At 43.4% G+C, this 20,948-nt stretch overlaps 1 protein-coding gene across 3 annotated transcripts in view; it reads left to right on the top strand.

Annotated features, from left to right (window-relative positions):
- stard13a (StAR-related lipid transfer (START) domain containing 13a) overlaps positions 1 to 20,948 on the top strand; it is a 112,325-nt gene that overhangs the window by 68,324 nt on the left and 23,053 nt on the right. For 2 of the 3 annotated variants that reach the window (XM_007891273.2, XM_007891272.2), the window contains exons 2-4: positions 3,689 to 3,760; positions 9,013 to 9,094; positions 15,648 to 15,711. In XM_007891273.2, the coding sequence (XP_007889464.1) occupies positions 3,689 to 3,760; positions 9,013 to 9,094; positions 15,648 to 15,711 (218 nt within the window). Of the gene's footprint in view, positions 1 to 3,688; positions 3,761 to 9,012; positions 9,095 to 15,647; positions 15,712 to 20,948 lie in introns of those variants that run through there. The other variant, XM_042333909.1, reaches the window with a different exon arrangement.

Raw genomic sequence — 20,948 nt, 5'->3', positions numbered from 1 at the left:
TCTGTCAGCTGCTGAAGATGTATCTTTTAACGGGCGCTTATGTTAATTGCTTTCAGTTGGCTGCGAAAAAGGTGCGTGGAAATTGCCTGTTAGTCAATTCTATTACAATGATGTAAGGCTTTCATAAGCAGTATTTAGGACATCCTAGGTGCACAGTCTAATGATCCAACACTCTGATCAAACTATAATTTTAGTAAAGCAGATAGTCAGAATATATGGTGTTGAATTGGATTTATGTCCGTCCAAAGCACTCCGGGACGCTACCCCATGTGAAGGGCGCTATATAGATGCAAGTTGTTGTAACTCTACCTGGGCCTCCAGTGATTTCTTTGTTCTTGAACGCAAGAATAACCTACATTGTCATTCTAAAAGTGACCTTGGTTAATCTAATTTTAATCAAATGAGGAAACTCTGATATCGAGCTGTCTGTGTGTGTTTTTATATGTATGAGTGCATCTTACTGTGTTTTGTGTGTTCACATGTATCTGTATATTCTGTGGCAAACTTTAAGATTACTGGGAAAAATCCTCCAAATGAGTTTATTCCTGTACGTCAGGACACGGATGGAAACTCCCTTTTTTCCACTAGCAGCAATTACAAATATATAAATAAGCAGCGCAATTGGCTGCCGTGTTTCGCCCACAAAATACAGTCGATCCATTTTACAATATATTCTGTGAAGCGCTTTGAATCATCTCAACGATATGATAATGCGGTTTATCAAATGCAAAGACTTATTATTATTACTAGTGCCATGAGTTTGTTTAGGTGATGCATCCCTTTAAATCTCCACGACTTTTATGCACAAATGTGTAGAGGAGGGATTTACTGAGCTGCTGTTTTGGAACAGACCTGACCAGATTGATGGAACAAACAGAGCTAATTCACAATCAGCTGTGGCAGCTGTGATGACCATTTGCTGTTTATTGAGCCTGCCACAGCAGGTGGCTTGACAGATCGAGTGCGCAGGTATGTGGTGGACAGGCCAGAGGGTCACCCTTGCTCACCAAATGAACCACTGGGAGCGCATGTGAGCTGCCAGAGGGTCACCCTTGCTCACCAAATGAACCACTGGGAGCGCATGTGAGCGAGTACCTCTTGTTCAGGTCGAAAGTAGGTCATGTTAACTCTCTGCAAAAACTCCCAGGCAATAATCGGATAACAGAAAGCGAGAAGGAGGGGCGACAGGGGTGGGGGGGCTCAAAATGCACGGGAATATCTTTCATCGTCCAGATTATTTGGTTCTGAGATTACTGAGTTTTTCCGGGGGTAATAATTCTTTCAAAAAAGTAATAATAATAAATTGGTCAATTCAATCCACGGCTGTTTGTGGGACATTGCTGTGCGCAATCAGTTACGGTGTTTCGCCAACAAAATACAGTCAGTTCACGTTACAGTGTATCCTGTGAAGCACTTTGAGACGTCTCGAAGACGTGATAAGACACTGTGTCAAATGCAAGGATTGCTATTACTGTTAATGTGCTGCAGCAGAGGCCTGTTTGGTCTACAAAAAATGTCTTCTTTAAAAAGCAGTTCTTTAAAAATCCTTTTTTAAAAAAAATTTGTTTTAACTAGCAGATTGTACATGCATTGGGGAAATGCATGTATTTTCCCTCGGGCCATTCATGTCTATCAGCCATTCATAGGAATCTCACTAACTGCTATCTATGGCTGTTTATGAAGGATGACTGTGACTAGGAATGATGTAGAAATGTGCCCTCGACCTGACTATACAGGCGTTACGATGCAACTTAAATATGATTTGGCTTTCAAAGTGCGTGTGTGTGTGTGTGTCTACAGGGAAACCACTCTGTTATAACATGGTGGTTTGGGACCAGAAGCTCAGATTCAATGCTATAATGGGGTATGATAAAAAATTGATGCCAATTATCGTATCCAAGTTGTCTGGTTGCTGCTGATGACTTTAGACAACCTGCTCTTATGAGGCCTTCTATTGAGGAAGTTTGGCTGATCAGCGATGGACACACTAACACAATTCCAGTATATCTGGGCTATAAGCATACCCATGTTATACCAAGGCTTGATGTCGTAGGGTTGGAGTGAGCCAATTAAATGCATTGCAACAATGGAGTAGGAAATGTGTCGGCCGGTGAGTTCTGAAACTCTGGAACTCTCTCCCTCAAATCCTCCGCCTTGCCCCCTCCCTCTCCACCTTCAAATCCCACCTAAAGACCTTCCTTTTTGATCGTGCTTTTGATCACCTCCCTCTCCCCCGGCTCGTTGTCAGACCTGCGTGAAGGGCGCTATATAAATGCAAGTTGTTGTCGTTTAAACCCACTTTTGAGCTTTTACTCACCCAAAATCCACAGGCTGTGAGATGATGACTTCCCATTTGTACTCGTGCTCCTGACCAGCAGTTTGCTCTTGGACCTATTTCCCAGCCAAGAGAAGGCTGAAAATCTGACAAGATCTCAGATCAAAACAGCTTTTACTGCTCTTCGGAATTGTTTTCTTCGCTGATTTATTCTTTTGCTTTTTAGCAAGCAGTTTTCAGTTTGCAACAACCACATTTTCAACACCAAGTTTATTCAAACTCCGTATCTTTTGTACTTTTGATTGTTTGTAGCAATGTGCTCTAACGCATATTAATTTAGAAGGCAAGCTGGTCTGTATGTCTCCGTGACCCGCATCGGGTTAACCCTGTATCCTTTTACTGTGAATTCTGGAATTGCAGTCCACACATTCTATTACAAAAAACAGTATGTCTGTATCTGGCTTCATCATGATACATTTTTCTCATTATAGTACTGAAAAGGTGTAAATCTGAGTTAATTGGTGGTGCTCTGATCTCTGAGTCAGATTTTGGGTTCAAACCCCATGTAGGGACTTCAAGCTCATTGTGTGGGCTGGTTCTTCAATGGAGTGCTGTATTACTGGAGATGCCATTCATCAAATGAGATGTTGAGTCCTGTAGCTCAGTGGTTAGAGCACTCGCTTTGCAAGCGAGAGACCCAAGTTCAATTCCCGGCAGAGGGCGAAACCTTGGGCAAGTTTCCTTACTCCACACAGAGCCTAATAATAATCCCTCCAAAACAAAAACAATAATAAATTGGTCATTTTCAATCTACGACTGTTTGTGGGACATTGCTGTGCGCAATTGGCTGCCGCGTTCGCCCACAAATATACAGTCAATTCACTTTACAGTGTGTTCTGTGAAGCGCTTTGGGACGTCCTCCCGACGTGAAAAGCGCTATATCAAATGCAAGGATTATTATTATTATTATATTATTACTTTACTGTGGACATTATTTTATTTTTCGTGCTCTTACAAAGTGGGAAAGAGACTCAGAATTTTCGAAACACAGCCCCCGGCTTCCGTACAGTCTCTCTCTGTCTGTGCTCTTTCTCCTGATCGCCTGCTTGCTTTTCACAAAATTATTTATGCGTTTTCGTGCCAAAATTCCGCTCCGCCCCATCCAAAACTCTTGAAAGCTTCACGTTACAGAATCCTGTACTTCATTCACACTACTTTAATCCTCTTGATAAGGTTCAGGTAATCCATTGACGCAAAGTTTATTCAAGAAAGGTCACCTTCTTTCATCGTTGCCAATGAATTTCAGTGCTAGGTTTACAGAGGGAAGTGAAGGTGACATTCGACGTAGTGCCCGGGTCTGAATGCTGCATGTTATTTTGTTAACGTGCTGCTTTTTGCCCTTTTTTTCTGCAGAAATTGAAGCCAAGGAAGCGTGTGACTGGTTGCGAGCTGCTGGGTTCCCTCAATACGCACAGTTGTATGAAGGTGAGTCCTGCCGCAGTCTCCCGTGACCAGTGTTTTTCTCTCCGCGTGTGCAGCTAATGTGCAAAGAGGTGTACAAGCCGTCACATGGAAGAAAAGCTGCCTAATTCTGTGCAGCGCAGGCAGAGAGAGCAGAGCCTGTTAGTCCCCTGCTGGTGAAGGTGTGAGTGAGGAAGGAGGGGTGAGAGAGTAGAAGTGAGACTTTTGTTATCTTTCCAATTTCTGACAAAAGAACCTGCAACCTAGACTCCTCAGTAATCTGACAATTTTATGTTTCATCAGTGTTGAGATCTAAATGTTGAGAGTCCTTCAATACCAAATATGAGTTACCCAGCGGTGTGGAGGATGGACCTTTGATATCCATCATACCTTCCTTCCCCCCTTCTATACAACCTTCTTCCCCCCACCCACCCCCATTCTCAATGCAGATGTATGTGAATCTGTATTTGACTTCCAGATCGCCACACAAAATTCCTTGAGGTAATAATAATGCTTGCATTTGTTATCGCGCCTTATTACGTTGTTGAGACGTCTCAAAGCGCTTCACAGAACGTACCATAAAGTGAATTGATTGTACATTTTGTGGACGAAACATGAAGCTACTATTCTGCTATCCAGTAGTGGCGAGTGGCAAACCCACAAAGTCGAGTGCGTGTCCTGGCTTCAAACACCGTCTGCATTGAGAACACTGAGGGAAGGTCCACCTGCCTCACACCTATGTAATTCATAGTCAACTGTTGAGGAATCTAAATTTAGACGCAATGAGAGTTATTTCAGCCGGTAAATTCAATCAGTTTTACAGCTCCCTAAAAGTGAACAAGTGCAGCTCATGGCTCATTGGGCAAATGCCAGGTCATATAGTGCAGAAAAGTCCAGGTTCATCGCTCGGTCAGTGCAGATTTTGATCTCTGCTGAGTGAGCAATAGGAGCACTGCGATCGTTCCGGGACTTCGAAACTTGCTAGCCAGTGACACCTGCTGGTTATGTTCACGTGTCCATTCACTTCATGGCTGTTTGTGGGACACTGTTAGTGAAAATTGGCTGCCTCGTTAGCCCACAAAATAGTCACTACCCTTTATATGTAGGAATATCCTGTGAAGAGCTTTAAGATGTCCTTTTGATGTGAAAGACGTTATTTAACTAGTATAAGGGTTATTTATTGTTTACACGTGCAAATGTCGCCTGAGAACAGGTTCACGTTTGGCTGTGAGCCTACTCATTGTTGAATTGCCTGTTTATGCTCAGTGGCTAAGGTCACCCAAGAAACTGTATTCCAGCATGTCATTTTGAGCGATCTGCGGAAGGGGAAAGAAATCAGAACTTAGACAGGCAGGAATGATGGGCTCATTTATTGCTACACAGGTCCACTCTCTGCAACACAATAGAAATGTTATCCCTGTCCTGGGCTAAACAGACGGCTACAGAACATTTCAGGGAATGTTGATTAGTTGGAATGCCACCAGGAAGATATCCTTGTGGAGTCCAGTAGTGTATTGGTTAGAGCACGTGCCTGGCAAGTGAGAGGATCTAGGTTTGAATTCCAGCGCGAAAAGTTTCCTTACTCCACACGCCTCTGTTTACCTAGGAACCCAGTTGTTAATCGATAGGCAGATCCATTTACGATGGTAACAATCCCTTAAAACAAAATTTAAAAACAATAATGATTCGGTCACTAAATTCATGATTGTTTGTGGGACACTGCTGTGCGCAATTGGCTGCTGTATTTCACCCACAAAATATACAGTCAATTCACTTTACAGTATATTCTGTGAAGCGCTTTGAGACGTCTCGAAGACATGATAAGGTGCTATATCAAATGCAAGAATTATTATTATCCAAACGATGGATGTGTGTTGAACGAGCAACTTGACTTGAAAGCCCAGCATGTGTTTGTGTACAAGCAGAGAAGATTTATAGCAAACTTGTTGACCTTCCGAATTTGTATTGAACATCCCAATCTGAAATCCTTCTCGATATTTAGTGACCTATTTTCCCCCTCCCCCGTACAGTACAACCCTAATTTGTTGATTTGTTGACTTTCATGATGCGTATACCTTCCAGAACTGCTACTTTTAATAAGTAATCTCCCCTCGGCAGCAGTGCCACAAGGTAAATAAGCCAGTGTTCTGCCTTCAGAGTCGATGAGGATGATATAATGTGGTGCTTCATTAAGTCTTCAAGACCTCTCAAAGCACTTCACAGAATTTACTGTAGAGCACACTGACTATTTTGCAGACAAATGGAGCAGTTAATTTGTGCAAAACCGTGCCCCACAAACAGCTATGACATGAAGACCCCTTGAAGATTGTATACTCAAGCCCCATTGAAACAGCCTCCGAATTGGTGAAGAAAATGCTCAGACATGCCTGTGAAGCATTGATAGTGATTTCCAGGTGGCTGAGTCTGTAAGATTTTCTCCACACTCCCAAGCATTGGGAATGTCCAGCAGCCTGGGCAACGTCCAAACCTCCACAGATATTCTGCAATGGGATTAGAAGTGTAGGTCAGCCTTGGTTATTGGGAATGGGAATCATGGGGATAACATCATCAATGCATCTCGAACCCTATCAAATCTTCCACATCTTCTATGATTCATCGCAAGGCAAGCGGTACAGGGGCAGTATTAATCAGAAAGAATAACAAGGGGAACAGTAAAGTCTGATTTTTAGTGTAAGAATGGTGAAAAGGCTGCTCGGGACTAGAATATCAAGCTCGGGACTGGAATGTCAGGGGCCTTATTGGTGCAGCCATCAAACACAGAGCTCCTGTGGGTCGCGAATCAACTGTAGCCAGTCTGATGGGCTTCATATAAATGCTTTAGTGAGTGCAGAGTGGCCCAGCAATTCACAGCTCATAATTATACCATTCTCTGTAATGAACCTCAAGTATGTGTTGAATTCATAACTGACCAAAAATATGTGGATGTATCCTTGGAAGGTGAAATTAGATTCACTGTAATGTTTGCTTTAATGTATGTAATGTATTTGTCGCAGCTAAGGTATTTCCCTGATCACACCATTGCTACTGGAGACGAGCCAATAAAATGAGGGGACAATGAGTGATTTATCGGCAATTTACAAAGTTACTCATTTGTTGTATTCAGACTAAGAATTTAACCAGTTTCAAAATTAAGACTAAATTCAAAGATATTCTAAAATTTCTGCACCTAATTTTCAGCTCTTAAGCGTGAAACCGTGAGAGATTTCTAGACTCCACAGTCTTCCTGATTCAAGATCATGACTGTGAACATAATAATAATAATAATTGTTGCATTTGATATAGCGCCTTATCGCATCATTCAGACATTTCAAAGTGCTTCACAGAATATAGTTTAAAACTAATTGAGTGTATTTTGGGAGCGAAACATCCACAGACGACAAAATCTGATTTGTTTCATGACAGGATTTCAGAGGCAGCACCAGGTAAACTGATTCCATCACCATTGTCTGTCGGTGCATTTTAATGAGTTGTTTATTGAATAGTCTCCAGAATTAAACCTTTTCTGTTTTATGACCCCCCCCCCATACATACCCACATTGTTACTCCACCAAAGGCAACAAGTGCAAGAGAGAAGTGGAATGTAAGTAGGTTGGAGTAGCCAAGGCATAAAGTGATTTTGAGGATCTTGAAATCAATGTGTTTTGCAATAAGGAGCCAGTGGAGCCTGGCAAGGACTGGGGTGATAGCGGTCTGGAGTTTGGTACAGGTGAGGGTAAGGGAGGCGGAGTTTTGAATTCATTACATTTTATGAATGGTGGAGCTGGGGAGACCAGCAACGAGGACATTGGAAAAATCGAGGTGGGAGGTGATTAATGTGGGAGGACGGCTCCTCTGACAATGCAGCGCTCCTCCCCGCACTGCAATGTAGTGTCAGACTAGACTTGGAGTGAACAGTTCTGTTGTGGGGCTTGAACCGCACCTACTTTCTGATTCTGGGGCAAGAATCGGTGATCCCAACTGAGCCAAGCTAATTTTTTTTAAACAAACACAAGTTCCCTAATACCGAATTCTGTTAGAATTTCAATCCGCTTTACTTCAGAAGCAGATCAGTCGGAGAGGAGTCCTCAAAGATCAGTATTGCTTATTCCGAGTTACCAGAAGAAGTGCTTATTTTTGTGGCTTAAGAGTTTCAAGAAATGCTGAAAATATGAATAGGAAATACTGCGAATTTGGCCCTAATATTGAGATTTTTCTTTCAACCCTCAATGTAGGATTTTTTAGCCACAGAATGATGGGAAAATGTTTGGCACGTTGATTTCAAACAACTGTAAAACTTTCCCTCAGTTCTCAAGTTTCACCTTCTCCTTGATTATAACCATATGTATGAAGCCAGTTACATAACAGAGGCCAGATATGGAATTTCTCTTTGGATATGAGCTGCAGTATCCTGGATAAAGATTTGGAGCAAATCTTATTTTTATATCTCTTCTTGCAAGGCTAGAAAAATTATGTGACCACCCAGTGACTGAACACGTGGAGGGAAGGATATTAGCAAGTATGTAGAAGGAACAGGGAATTGGGATTAGGATAGAAGTTGTCATTGAAGGAACAGTGGGTCAAATGGCCTTTTAGTGTGTCCTAGAATTCTATGGTTCTCCATTAGAAAAATTAGGAAGTAAGTTTCAAAAATATTTTGAAGTATTTTTATTTAATTCAGAAGTTCTCCAATTATAATAATAATAATGCTTGCATTTGATATAGCGCCTTATTCGCGACGTCTCAAAACACTTCGCATAATATACTGTAAAGTGAATTGACTGTATATTTTGTGGCCAAGAGTCGATTCTAAACTATGTTTGTTGCAGAATTGCCAGGGCAGCATGGGTGGGCGAGGGGACTATATTTGGCTTCAGTGCCCCTGTTCTACAGAGTGAGGAAATCTGCCAGAATTAAGACTTCTCATCCCATTCCAAAGATCTCTGCTAGAAATTGCATGTCAGTGTAAATGTCGGGGCTAAAGAAGTGTCAAGTTTAGCTTTGGCTCTCTTTCCTCTCCTGCCCCTGTAAAGTAGCCAACTGCTGCTCACTGTCTAGATTCAATTTGAAGATGGCACCAAATGAGGAAGGTATGGGCAAGCTTTTGGTCTCTGTGCAAACCCAAGCAAAAGTCACCAACTTCAGTGGCAAGAGGGTGATAATTGGAGCAGGAGTGGGGGGGGAGAGAAAAGTTGAAGGAATTGGTTGGGGGGTCTGTTTATTAATTTGAAATAAGTTTTAATGTGCAGAAGTGATTGGGATGTTTTTATCCATTGCAGATTCCCAATTCCCAATTGACATTGTGTCTGTGAAGAAAGATCATGATTTTCTTGACAAGGACTTCATAGAGCCTCTCTGTAGGTAAGGAATGAAAAGCAAGTATTCACATCAAGTGAAATTTAAAATATTTCCAGAAGTTAAATGAATAAATAATTCCAAGGTATCTATGTCAGATGCTAAACATGATTTCTGAAAAACCAGAATAGTCTTGTAAGAATATTGTTCATGAGGAATAGGAGTAGCCTATTCAAGCCTGCTCTACCTTTTCAGTAGTTTGTTCCATGGAGCCTGTTTATAACACAGTAGGTTGGGTCCATTCTTAAGGTTATCCAAACCAGACAACTATGCATGGACATTTCCCTGTATGAAATGAAGTCTGAACTCTCTTCTCCAAAGGGATACCATCTGCTTACCTAATTTCAGGGAGCAGGTTGGAAAGAGCCAATGCTTAGGGATCCCAGACTGCATTGGGTACGGCTGAGTTTTAACCAGGTAAAACCATATAATTTACCATTGAGAGCACTGTCTGGAAAGCTTCCTGCTGCTATCCACCTAGGATTGCTCCATGCCTTAGTGCTTTGACTTACAGGAGCTGAGAATACCTGCCTCTAGTGACTGATGAGAGCATGGTTATCATCCGCCTACCCACAGCTCAGATGCCCATCCCTATCATTGAGCAGTGGTTCCACTATTTGGAGGCCTTGAGTTTGTTTAATTCTCTGCATAAGATATCAAGAAGCTTGGAACCATGTAGCACAACTTTTTGGACATGTGTACTATACAACACAAGCTTAACCTGTAGTGGGACCTCACTGTCATTGAATAGAGACAAGAATGACCAGACTGTCCTTCGCCCCTTCTCAACACAATCCATAAGGCCTATGTCCAAGAAAAAATTGCTGTCAACAACAGCTTGTATTTATATAGCGCCCTTCACACAGGATAGCATCCCGGAGAGCTGTCCACCACAACCTCCATTTACTGATACGAGTCAATGATTGGGGCAGATGCCCCTTATATCTTCCACTTCTATGAGCTGTTTGCCTCCCCATATATTATTTTTAAGCTGCTGTACCTTGCACGACACAAAACCTCTCGAGCTGAAAAATAATCGTTAGTTATGAAATCGGAGCCTCCCTTCAACAGGATTGCAGAGCTCATGAGCATGCGAGTGCTTTTGCAGCTGTTGTGATCAGGAATTTGAAAGTTGTTTTGAGGCAGCTGAGTGTAGCTAGGCAAGGCCTGCATTTAGAAATGTTGCAGCCGTTTGTGTTCACAGAGGGCCTTTCTTTCATTTAGTAATTTGGAACTTTAATTTTGGGTTTCAAAGTTATATGTTCTATTTTGGAGGTGATGGTCACACCCTACCACCCCCACTAACTCTGCTTCAGCAGCATTTCAGAACCACCCTGTTTCTCAGTATGTTTCTATTTACACTCTTTCTTGCATCTTGCTATTTCCTACAGAGAAATTTTCATAATATGAGTTCACAGTGGATTTTGTTGCAAGTTAGTTGCAAGGTTGTCATTTCCAGTGAAGCATAAATAGTGCATAAACTCTATTTTTCCACCTCTCTTTGTGACCCCAGTCCCCTGATGTTCTGTCAGCCTGCCTGTTATATCTCAGGGGCTGTTTGAGCACAAATTTCCTTCAGCTGAACATTGACAAGACGGAAGCCATACTCTTTGGCTCTCGTCAACGTCTAAAATCTCATGGCTCTCACCTCTTCCACCTACCCGACCTCCCCCTAAAACTCTCCGAACTCGTACACAACCTAGGCATCAGGTTCAATCCCCAATTATCCTTCCTCCCCCACATCTGGTCCCTCACCAGCACTGCTTTCTTCCACCTCCGACGCATCACCCGCCTCCGCCAATACCTCTCTCCGAAGGCCGCTGAAACCCTGGTCCATGCCTTCGTCACCTCTCGGCTGGACTATTCTAACGCCCTCCTCACCGGTCTCCCATCCACTACCATCCATAAAATCCAGATCATTCAAAACTCTACCGCACGCAATCTCACCCGCACCAAACTCCGCTCCCCGATCACCCCAGTCCTTGCCAGACTGCCCTGGCTGGCTGTCCCAGAGAGGATCGACTTCAAGATCCTCACCCTTGTATTCAAATCCCTCCACCCCTCTGCACCCCCCTACCTCTTTGACCTCTCTCCTCAAGACAGTACCAGTTGCCTTCGTTCCTCCGGGTCTGGCCTCCTCCTCGTCCCCTGAGTCCTCCGCTCAACCCTCGGCGGCCATGCCTTTAGCCACTATGTTTTGAGGCTCTGGAATTCCCTTCCTCACTCCATTCGTCTCGCTCCCTCTCTTCCTATTTTCAGGTCTCTACTGAAGACCTTTCTCTTCGACCGCGCCTTTGGTCACCTTCCTCCCCATCCTCCGGCTCAGCGCCGGGATCTGTTACTGTAAAGTGCTCTGAGACGCTGTCCGCCGTGGAGGGCGCTATATAAATCCAAGTTGTTGTTGTAGTTTTTTCTGACTTACCCATAACAGCCAGTATCCTGGGAGCTGGGTTATCCTGTCTCAGTACTCCCAGCCTGCCCAGAATGAGACATGGCATCAAAGGCATTGATGAACTGGCTGGCAATTTCTCAATACACATTTTAAACTTTTTAGAAGAAAATATGTTTAGGATTTCAGGTTTTAATACCTTAGTCACTGGATCATAAGATTGGGATTTGTTTGGATGAAGAAGACCCTTCAGTCCAGCCAATCCCATCCTTCCAGAACACCTACCTCTCTGGGTCCAATTGCCACGTTCTCATAGAATCATAAAATCATACAGCACAAAAAGAGGCCATTCGGCCCATCGAGTTTGTGCCAGCTCTTTGAATAGAGCAATTAATGTCAGTCCCACTCCCCAGCCCTTTCCCCATAACCCTGCAGACCCGTCCTCCTCAAATACCTGTCCATCGCATTTTTAAAAGTAGTTATCGAATCGGCCTCCACCACCCTTTCAGGCAATGCTTTCCAGATTCGAACAACTCGCTGTGTATAAACATTTCTTCTCACTTCCCCTCTGTTGCTTTAAGAGACTATTTTGAATCTGTGACCTTGAGTCACCGACACACCCACCAGTGGAAACAGTTTCTCCCTCTCTAACCTATCAAATCCCCTCATGATTTTGAAGATCTCTATTAGGTCTCCTCGTAACCTTCTCTGCTCCAATGAGAATAATCCCAGCCTCTCTAGCCTTTCCCCATAATCAAGGTCCCTCATTCCTTGTACCATCCTCTGCACCCTTTCCAATGCCTTAACATCCTTCCTATAGTGTGGTGCCCAGAACTGGGCGCAGTATTCTAACTGAGGCCTAACCAGTGTTTTATATAGGTTAATCATAACCTCCTGACTCTTGTACTCTATGCCCCTATTTATAAAGCCTAGTATCCCATATGCCCTTTTTACAGCCTTATCGTCCTGTCCTGCCACCTTCAAGGATTCATTTACCTGCACCCCCAGGTCTCTCTGTTCTTTTACCCCCTTAAGATTGTATTACCAGCCTATATTGCCTCACCTCATTCTACATGAAGTGTTTTTTTTAAAAAAAGGTAGCGTTCGTCAAGTTGAGGCTCATGTCACTTTCTGTGCATTGTGTCGAGGAAGCACCGCTGACATCACTTCCTTGTTTGAAATAATGGCAGCAGGTCCACCAGATTCACACGGCAGATGGAACCTGAATTAATGCTTCCAGAATGACAAAGTGGGGAATTCTAGCTCCTTTAGCGAGGCATATTTCTTCAAAAGCCTTTTGTTTTGCCAGGACTATTATTGGAGGAATGGGGACTCCAGGGTCTCAGATCCCATTGGTTAGCAATGGATACGTGATACATGAAGACTTCATCCTGAAAATGCAAATAAAATGCAATGGAATTTCCTCTTTGATTTCCCCCATTCATTTTTCAGCTTTCACAGGCTGTTGTGTTACTGGCTGTCAGTCCATTGACAGCTGGCTGTGGGTTCTGACAGCTCTGTGACCCTCTGCTGACATTGGGCACAGACACTTTGCACAGAGGGCGATAGTGCATTCTTTAATGAGCGTAACGGACAGGTCTGCATTCAAACTGATTGCAGCCCTGTCGCACTGTACCTTTTCACAGTGCTGTCAAAATGGTCAATTATTATCTTTTAAATGTTTTGTACTTACTAAAGCGAACCCTATTAACCGGTTTTATTTCCTGTTTCTCACTATTCTCTAATTTAGAAGTTACTTTCTGTCGTCCTTGACATACTCCTTGCACTCCTGCCTTCCCAGAGTAGTTCCAGTGACTGCTATTAATGTTTGATTTCCCTCCTGTCTTCCACATTGCTCTCTGTAGCCCAGTAACCTCCCCATCTTCAGGCTTCCCTGCCTCCATTTCTGGCCGTTATTAGTCCCAGCAAGAATCTAGGTAGATTTTTAGAATCAAGATGAGAGCTAGGTTGCCCTGCACGAGAAGTAAAAAATAAAAATCCTGCATAGCTGTTCATTAAGAGGTCTCCCGCAGCCTGACACACTCGCATAGTCTGTATAACAATAAAAATCCTTGCGTGTGATATAGCGTCATTGAGACGCTGCAAAGCGCTTCACAGGATATAGGATATTCAATCTTAACACTTAAACTATCCACAGGTATGTTGCTCCTGCTTTAATCAGTCTTGTCTTCAATTTTAATGTTCAACATTCAATAGAACTCAACGCAATTTGCTGTACTGAGTTTGCTGATAGTATGAATGGGGTGTAGACCCCATTCGCTGCTCACGCACACGGTCAGCTAGCCCACCATCCGCCAGCCAGCTCCTGTGCTAAAAATGGCCAACGTCCAGGTCACCAGATTGCTGCTGACGTAATTTCCAATGTGCTGTATGGGCGCAGGAACATAGACAGCGAATTGATGCTGCAGACCTTGGACATTTTTTCATCGCACAGCTGCAGGCATGCACAGTGAAACCAGCTATCATGGCTCCGTTACAGGGGGCCTTGGGATTTTATGGACCCCAAATACTGCCTTATAATGGGCGTCACTGTATGTTGCAACCGAAAGTGAATTGAACAAAACTAGCTCTAGTTATTAGTGATCAACCAGGACCTCGTGGGGGATGAATTCTCTCACTACTGAGCTCATTATTAGAACTTGGGCTTCATCCAATGTTAATTACAGCCTGCTCTCCCTGTCAGTCAATTGTACTAAACTGTCTGATGGAACATATTCTCACTCTCTTAGTGATATTTCAATACAGCAGTCTGAAATGTTCAGATTTGTTTTTTTGTGTGAATGTTGTCTGAAAGAAAATGACGTGTATTCTGGAAACGATAGGCCTGTCAGTTCTCAAAGGTTATCTATTGGGGTTTTTATACTGAGACACACATTGGGAGAACTGGGCTGCAGCTTTTAATTCTTCTCAATGAGCTGCTAATTACAGCTAAGTATTGTTACAAAGTCACATGGTGCTGGTCTCTGACTGCTCAGCGCTCTGTTTTCCATATTAACTGCGCTGCTAGGGAATTGCACAGAAGCTCATTGTTGCTTCTTGAGCCTGGAGTTGCTTTTTGGGCCTAGCTGATTATAAACAAAGCCTTGCTTATGGCAGCAATTTAAATCGGACGAGATAGTTCCCTCCTGGCGCACTTAATCACAAGGTCCTTAGCTCTTCGCTGTACCTGCAGAGATGAGATGTTTTTTTAAAAAAAATTGCCCTCTGCTGTGTGTGTGGCTCTGTGTGTGTGTGTGTGTTTGTGTAGCGTGCCATGTTTATTGGGCTGGCTCAGTTGTCCATTGCAGGACTGTACTGATCTTAATGCTACCCAGACGTAATAGCCAAGGTCCACGACCAGCAAAAGCCCAACTCTGACAAAGCACAAAGCATGCTCGAAGTTCATACGTTTGCAGTTGTTTCGAAGTGGTTCCTGGTACCGTGGGCTGTTTTTAATGCATTGTACATGTGCAGGATCCTTGTTCTGAAGCAGCCCATAATTAGAGCGAGGTATGAACCCAGACATTTTAAAGCCTCTATATTCTGTGTATCTCACATTTTGAACACAACTGTTCACCTGATGGGATGCGTTTCCACTTGGTTGTTATGTTTATTCAAATGCATTGATTGGCTTATCCTGACGTGCGAGATGAATTAGGTGTTGAGGGCATTTTGTGATTGCATTAGTATATGTGGTAAGTCTGTAGGGAGGTGCTCCGGGTTCACCACCCCTGATATTTATCCCACTCTGTAAAACACAATTATCGCTCATTAAATTGAATGAATTGACCTCCACTAGCTGGAAGTTTACTTTAGACATAATAAAAGTATTTGCTTGGGGCGAGAGAAGTAAAGGCACACTTACAGCTGAGCTGAAGAAACCAGACACCACGCACGTTGGCTCAACAAGCAAACGACTTGCACAGAATGGTAGGTGAATGGGGCATTTTGTGGGTAGCCTGGACTGACAGGCTGAGCATGCATACCAGTCATCTGTGTTAGCGTAGTGGATTGGCTGAAATGTTAACACTCCCAAGCACAGGAGTTTCCTCAGGAAATTATTGGTGTTTTTAAAGACTGTCTTGGAGTTGATGATAGCGGTGAAAGATAGGCAGCAGACTCCTCGGGATGTTGGAATTCTAATCTATTGTATTTTGGTTTTACTTCCAGACGCTTAAATACACTCAACAAGTGTGCCTCTATGAAGCTGGACATCAACCCTCCCAGGAAAAAAGTAAGCACAAATTTCTTCCTTGGTTTCCACCTCTTGAGCTGTTGTAATATCAGCAGTGTCTGTGTCTCTCTCGCATACCTATCCAATGCCCCAGGGGAAATCCTGTATTCACTAATGACTGTTCTGCAATGCACAGCTGAAATGATTGTTGTTGCAGAGTATATTTTTCACTGGTATGATGAGATTTTTTTGGCTGCTGTTGATTTAAAGGAACAGTGATTCTTTCACTGGGCTCAGCAAGTTGACTGCCAGAGTATTACAACACCTATATTCATTGCAGTTATTAAAGATACATGTGAAACACTGAAGTGACTTAACGCACAATAATAATCCTTGCATTTTATATAGGACCTTTCATGAGAATACTTCAAAGCACTGCATAGGATTTACTATAAAGTAGTAACTATTTTGTAGGAAAGTGCAGCAGCCAATTTACTTACAGCAATGTCTCACAAACAGCCAATTGAAAATCCAATTTCATCTGGTGATTACTGGCCAGGATACCAGGAGAAACTCCTTTCACTAGAGTGGATTAATCTATGATAATTAGCAAGAGGGAATTAATAATAATAATAATAACTAGGGAGACATCTATCTATAAAGGAATAATTTCTATTGGTATAGGTGGAAGAAAAACAGGTAAATGGGACTGAATGGATTGCAATTTCAAAGAGCCGAAATGGACCAAGTGTTGTGAATTTCTATGGTTCATGGTTGAACACAGTCAGATGTAGAATAAAGCATCCTTGGCTGAACTCCAAAAGTCAGTAGAACCTTTAGCTTCCCCATTCCCATGGAGGTCATCTATTTGTGCTGTGGGCATGTGTACACATGTCAGATCGTTTCCCTTTTGCATTCCTCTTAGTCAGAGAAAAAAATTTAAATTGGTCAGACAGTATCGGAACGCAAGCCCTAGACACAAATGGACAATTTGCTGAAGAACTGTTACCATCTGTCTCCCTTACGTTGCTTGTTAGTTTCAGACTCTGGATATATAGAAAATGTAAATCAGTCAATGTGTTAAAGGCATCTTGAGGCAAGCGATGTGTAGTCTGTGACTCTGTCAACCTTCCCATTGCAGCTGTGGAAAGTGGGAGGTTATTTTAATTATCCCGCTCACCTTTTATTACCTCACTTGAGTGATATGTAATATATCATAATTGTTATGAGTGGTTGACCTCCATTTGTGGGCTTTGCAAATTGATTTGAGAATTGGGCTACTTGTAGTCTTGCCCAGCTGTCTCACTCGTCTCTGCTCAGGTGCCCACTCATTCCAGCTGGTATCACCGGACAGTAAGAGCAGCGGCCTTAGCTTCCATTTTCTCCTTCCCTATTCCAGAGGCACTCAAGCCAAGCCAAGCACCCGACCAAAAATGTAAGATAGCTACTTCTAATGGGGGGGTTTAGCTTCGCAGAGGGTGGTGAGAATGTGGGACTCGTTGCCAGAAGTTGTGGTTGCAGCAGAAAGCATCAGTGTATTTCAGACAAAACTTGATGAACACGAGGGAGAAGGGAATAGTGGGGTATAGGTGGGAGGAATGTAAACACTGGCCAGATTAGTTGGGCCGAATGGCCTGCTTTTATTTTGTAATGCCACCCTGAGATGAGGTTTCAGAGCCTGGATCGAAAGTGGGTTGTTAATTCATTGTCAGAAGCAGCAATGTCACCAGTAGGAGAGACAAAAGTTAGCAATGCTGAACTGGGACCTGCTCCAGATACAACATTGCTGCAGCTCGAGGCATTGCGAGCTGGGCACAAAGCTGGCAGAGACTGTCGAGTGCCCTAGCCCACAGACCCCTTCTTTATTACCTCTTCCCACCCCCCCACCAACATATATTAGAAATCAGACATCCTCAGTACAAAATGATCAGTGCTGTCAGCTATGCCTGTCTGAGCATGCTCCAATGAAATGATAACCACCCTTTGTTAAAGATGTGGTGAGATGTGTGATGTATTGGCCCCAGTTTTGACAGCCCATTGGCAGAAATTGGTATTTTTAACCCTGCTTTTATTTTACCATCTTGACTCCAAATATTCAGGCACATCTCTTGGCCTCTGCTATCAATTGTTTTGATATTAGTCAGTCTAAGAATTTAAGGCTCTTCTTTAACGTCTACTGTTCATGCTTGAGGTGACTGCTTGTCTGAGTTCATTAACCCTATACATTCCTTTCCCACCCAGCAGTAGTCAGTTTACTTTCCTAGTCTCTCTCAGGTTCGGTTTAACAGTCGCTGGGTGACCACTGATACCAAGTGGCCACTTTGCACACTTTCTTTACCCCCACCTCCCCATCCCCACAACCTGTCACAAGACGTACCTCTTTGACCACTCTTTGTTAAAGATGTGGTGAGACATCTTTTTAATTAGCCCCTGTCTTGACAGCCTGTTGGCAGAAATTATTATTTTTACCCTGCTTTTATTTTTTACCAGTTTAACTCCAAATATTCAGGCACATCTCTTGGCCTCTGCTATCAATTGTTTTGACTTTGGTCAGTACAATACAATACAGGCTGGGTACCTGAGCTGGGGGTTATGGAGCCTAAGAGGGGAAAGACGACCAAAAGCGTGGTCGAAGAGATAGGTCTTGAGGTAGGCTGAGGGAATGGAGGGGAAGAAAGAGAGTACAGAGTAGCCACTTGGTACCAGAGGTCACCCAGCATCCATTAAGCCAAACCCGAGAGAGACGAGGGAAGTAAACCAAATACTGCCGGGTGGGAAAGGAGTATAAAGGGTTAATGAACTCAGACAAGCAGTCACCCCAAACATGGACAATAAACATGATGGAAAAGCCTCAAATTATTGTGCTTTGCGCACATGGGTTATTAGAGTAGTTACACGCTCATCTGATTCAGAAACCAAAATAAATCCATTAAGCTGGATTTGTCAGGATTTCTCCTCTAATCTCAAATTAATCCTTTATTTGCATTTTCACTGATTATCTTTTTGTTTAAAGCAGCAACATGACAAATGTCAAACTGCTTCTGTTTGGAAGGAGATGCTTTAGCTGAGGAGCCGAGTCGATTTTGAAAGATCAGCTCTCGGCAATTTGACGCGTTAGAGGCTCTGACCAGGCATCCCACCAAAGATTTACACTTGCAGTGTTTTTTTCCTGCTACAGAGTGGGGAAATCTCTGTGATCATTTCGGTCCAGCTCTTTTTCTTTAAAACGTCTTTGGTCAGGTTTTCGGTATTGATGTGTTGCACTGCAGATCTGGTTTGTCTGCCTTGAAGCCTTATTTGCTCCTTTGCCCAACTCATCCAGCCAGAGAGCTTGTGTTTCCCAGTGAATCACTTGCTGGTGTTAACTCACCGTCCTGGAATGTTATTTTTCATAGCAGAAAATAACCCAAGGGGCCCGAATGAGTGGGATTTTTCACACCAGTTTGATGTGTAACTGACCTCAGTCTAGGATGTGGGGATGACGCCTCTCACTATGTATGTAGTGCTCATGCCTTTTTATACTTGTCATTTTTAACAGTGAATTGAGTTGAGGATTTTCAGATGTACAGGGTTAAAGCTCGGTTATCCAGGTCCAATATGTCGTGGATGTGATATAAACAAAGTGTCGCCGCTATTTCCTGCACATGCGCACAAGAAGTGCTGCCGTTTTCTGTTGAATTTGTTCCCCTGTGTAATTTCTACAAGAGTCAATCAGAATACGTATCCTACTTGTGAGACACCCTTGCTTTAAGGCTCATAGTGCCCAGTCCTGGCTCTCTACAGCTTTCTTGTTGCAGTTACATCATGTAACCTTGCAACAGTCGGGTCATGGTTGGAATTGGTTAATGAAGCAGAAGAAAGTTTTGATGGGAAAGGTCTATGGGGAGGGTTATTCATGGAAATCATTAGGCAGTCCACTTGCAATCCGCAGTCGCCTTGTGGCTGATTGCATTTACACTGTCACTGAATGCAGAGCAAATGTTGGCCCGCATTGTACACTGTATTATTATGGGATGAGCCTCATTGAACAATTAGAATCGGAGCAGCGAGAATTAACTGCAATTTATCGATTCCTAAAAGGCCATATCAGGACTAATTGATAAATTGGAGACAGTGGTTCCTTTAATTCACCCAGCACATGTCTCTAATTTTGTCCAAACATAAGGAAATCTGGGATATAAGACCCCCCCCACCAAAAAAAAATATGAAATGTACATCATTGCTGTTATTTTATTGTAACTTATCCAGTGGAGGCGGATGATTCTATGAAATTTACAAAAGGGGATTCGATATCTGTGACAGAAATTGATTTGAGAGGAGTGAGGGGTAGTAGCTTGTGAGTTATATTTTACTTTGGGACTGGGATGGCCTGTGAGACCGATGGTATGTTCTGGCCTGCTGCAATCCTCAGAACGTTATAAGGGAACAGGAACTACAATCGGGCCACACTTCAGCGTATTGCAGGTTTGGATACAGCCCAGGTACACTGTGAACCCGAAGCTCACTGAACTGCGGTGAACTTCCTGCTTCCAACAACGACCCGCCTGCTTCTTGCGTGTGGCTCAGTGGGTCCGGGGCGCCAGTCGTGTGTCCCCAACTATCACTGGAAATGCTCCAGAATTGCTGATCAGCAGCCAACAACAACTTGCATTTATAAAGAGCCCTTCACACGAGGTAGTGTTCTGGAGCGCTTGACTATACTATATGTAGCAGCCGTGCTCTACTGCTCTCATTTGCTTTCAGAGGGGAGTTCCCATGAATTGACATAACACTTGTTGGATATTTTTTGGTTGCCAGAAGGATTCTCTACTCGTTTTCCTTAGTAAGGATTAATGTTAGAAATTGCTTTGGTTAGGGCCCTTATTCAAGCTTTTTGCACCCAAAGATATGATTTTATAGCTTAAAACCTGCACCAGTGGGTACCGTGAAAACCAGAACTACACCAACAACAACAACCTGCACTTATATAGCGCCCTCCGCGCAGGGTAGCGTTTCAGAGCGCTTAACTGTGGCGGAGCCTGACTCCGAGCCAGGGGGAGGGGGCTGTAAGCGCGATCGAAGAGGATAGTTTTCAGGCGGGACTTGAAAAAAGGGGAGAGAGGGGGCAAGGCGGAGGGATTGAGGGAGAGTTTTCCAGAGTTTTGGTGTGTAGTGGCTGAAAGCACGACCTCCGATGGTGGTGCGAGGGACGAGCAGGAGGCCGGTGCCAGTCATGCGGAGGTGCCGGGTGGTGGATTGGGGAGTGAGGAGGTCGGAGAGGTAGGGAGGTGCCAGGGAGTGAATGGATTTGAAGGTGA

This window comes from Callorhinchus milii, unplaced genomic scaffold (assembly GCF_018977255.1).
Source record: "Callorhinchus milii isolate IMCB2004 unplaced genomic scaffold, IMCB_Cmil_1.0 Scaffold4, whole genome shotgun sequence".
Taxonomy (NCBI): Eukaryota; Metazoa; Chordata; class Chondrichthyes; order Chimaeriformes; family Callorhinchidae; genus Callorhinchus; species Callorhinchus milii.
The sequence above is the reverse complement of the archived record's forward strand: the minus strand, read 5'-3'. Positions and strand labels throughout refer to the sequence as shown.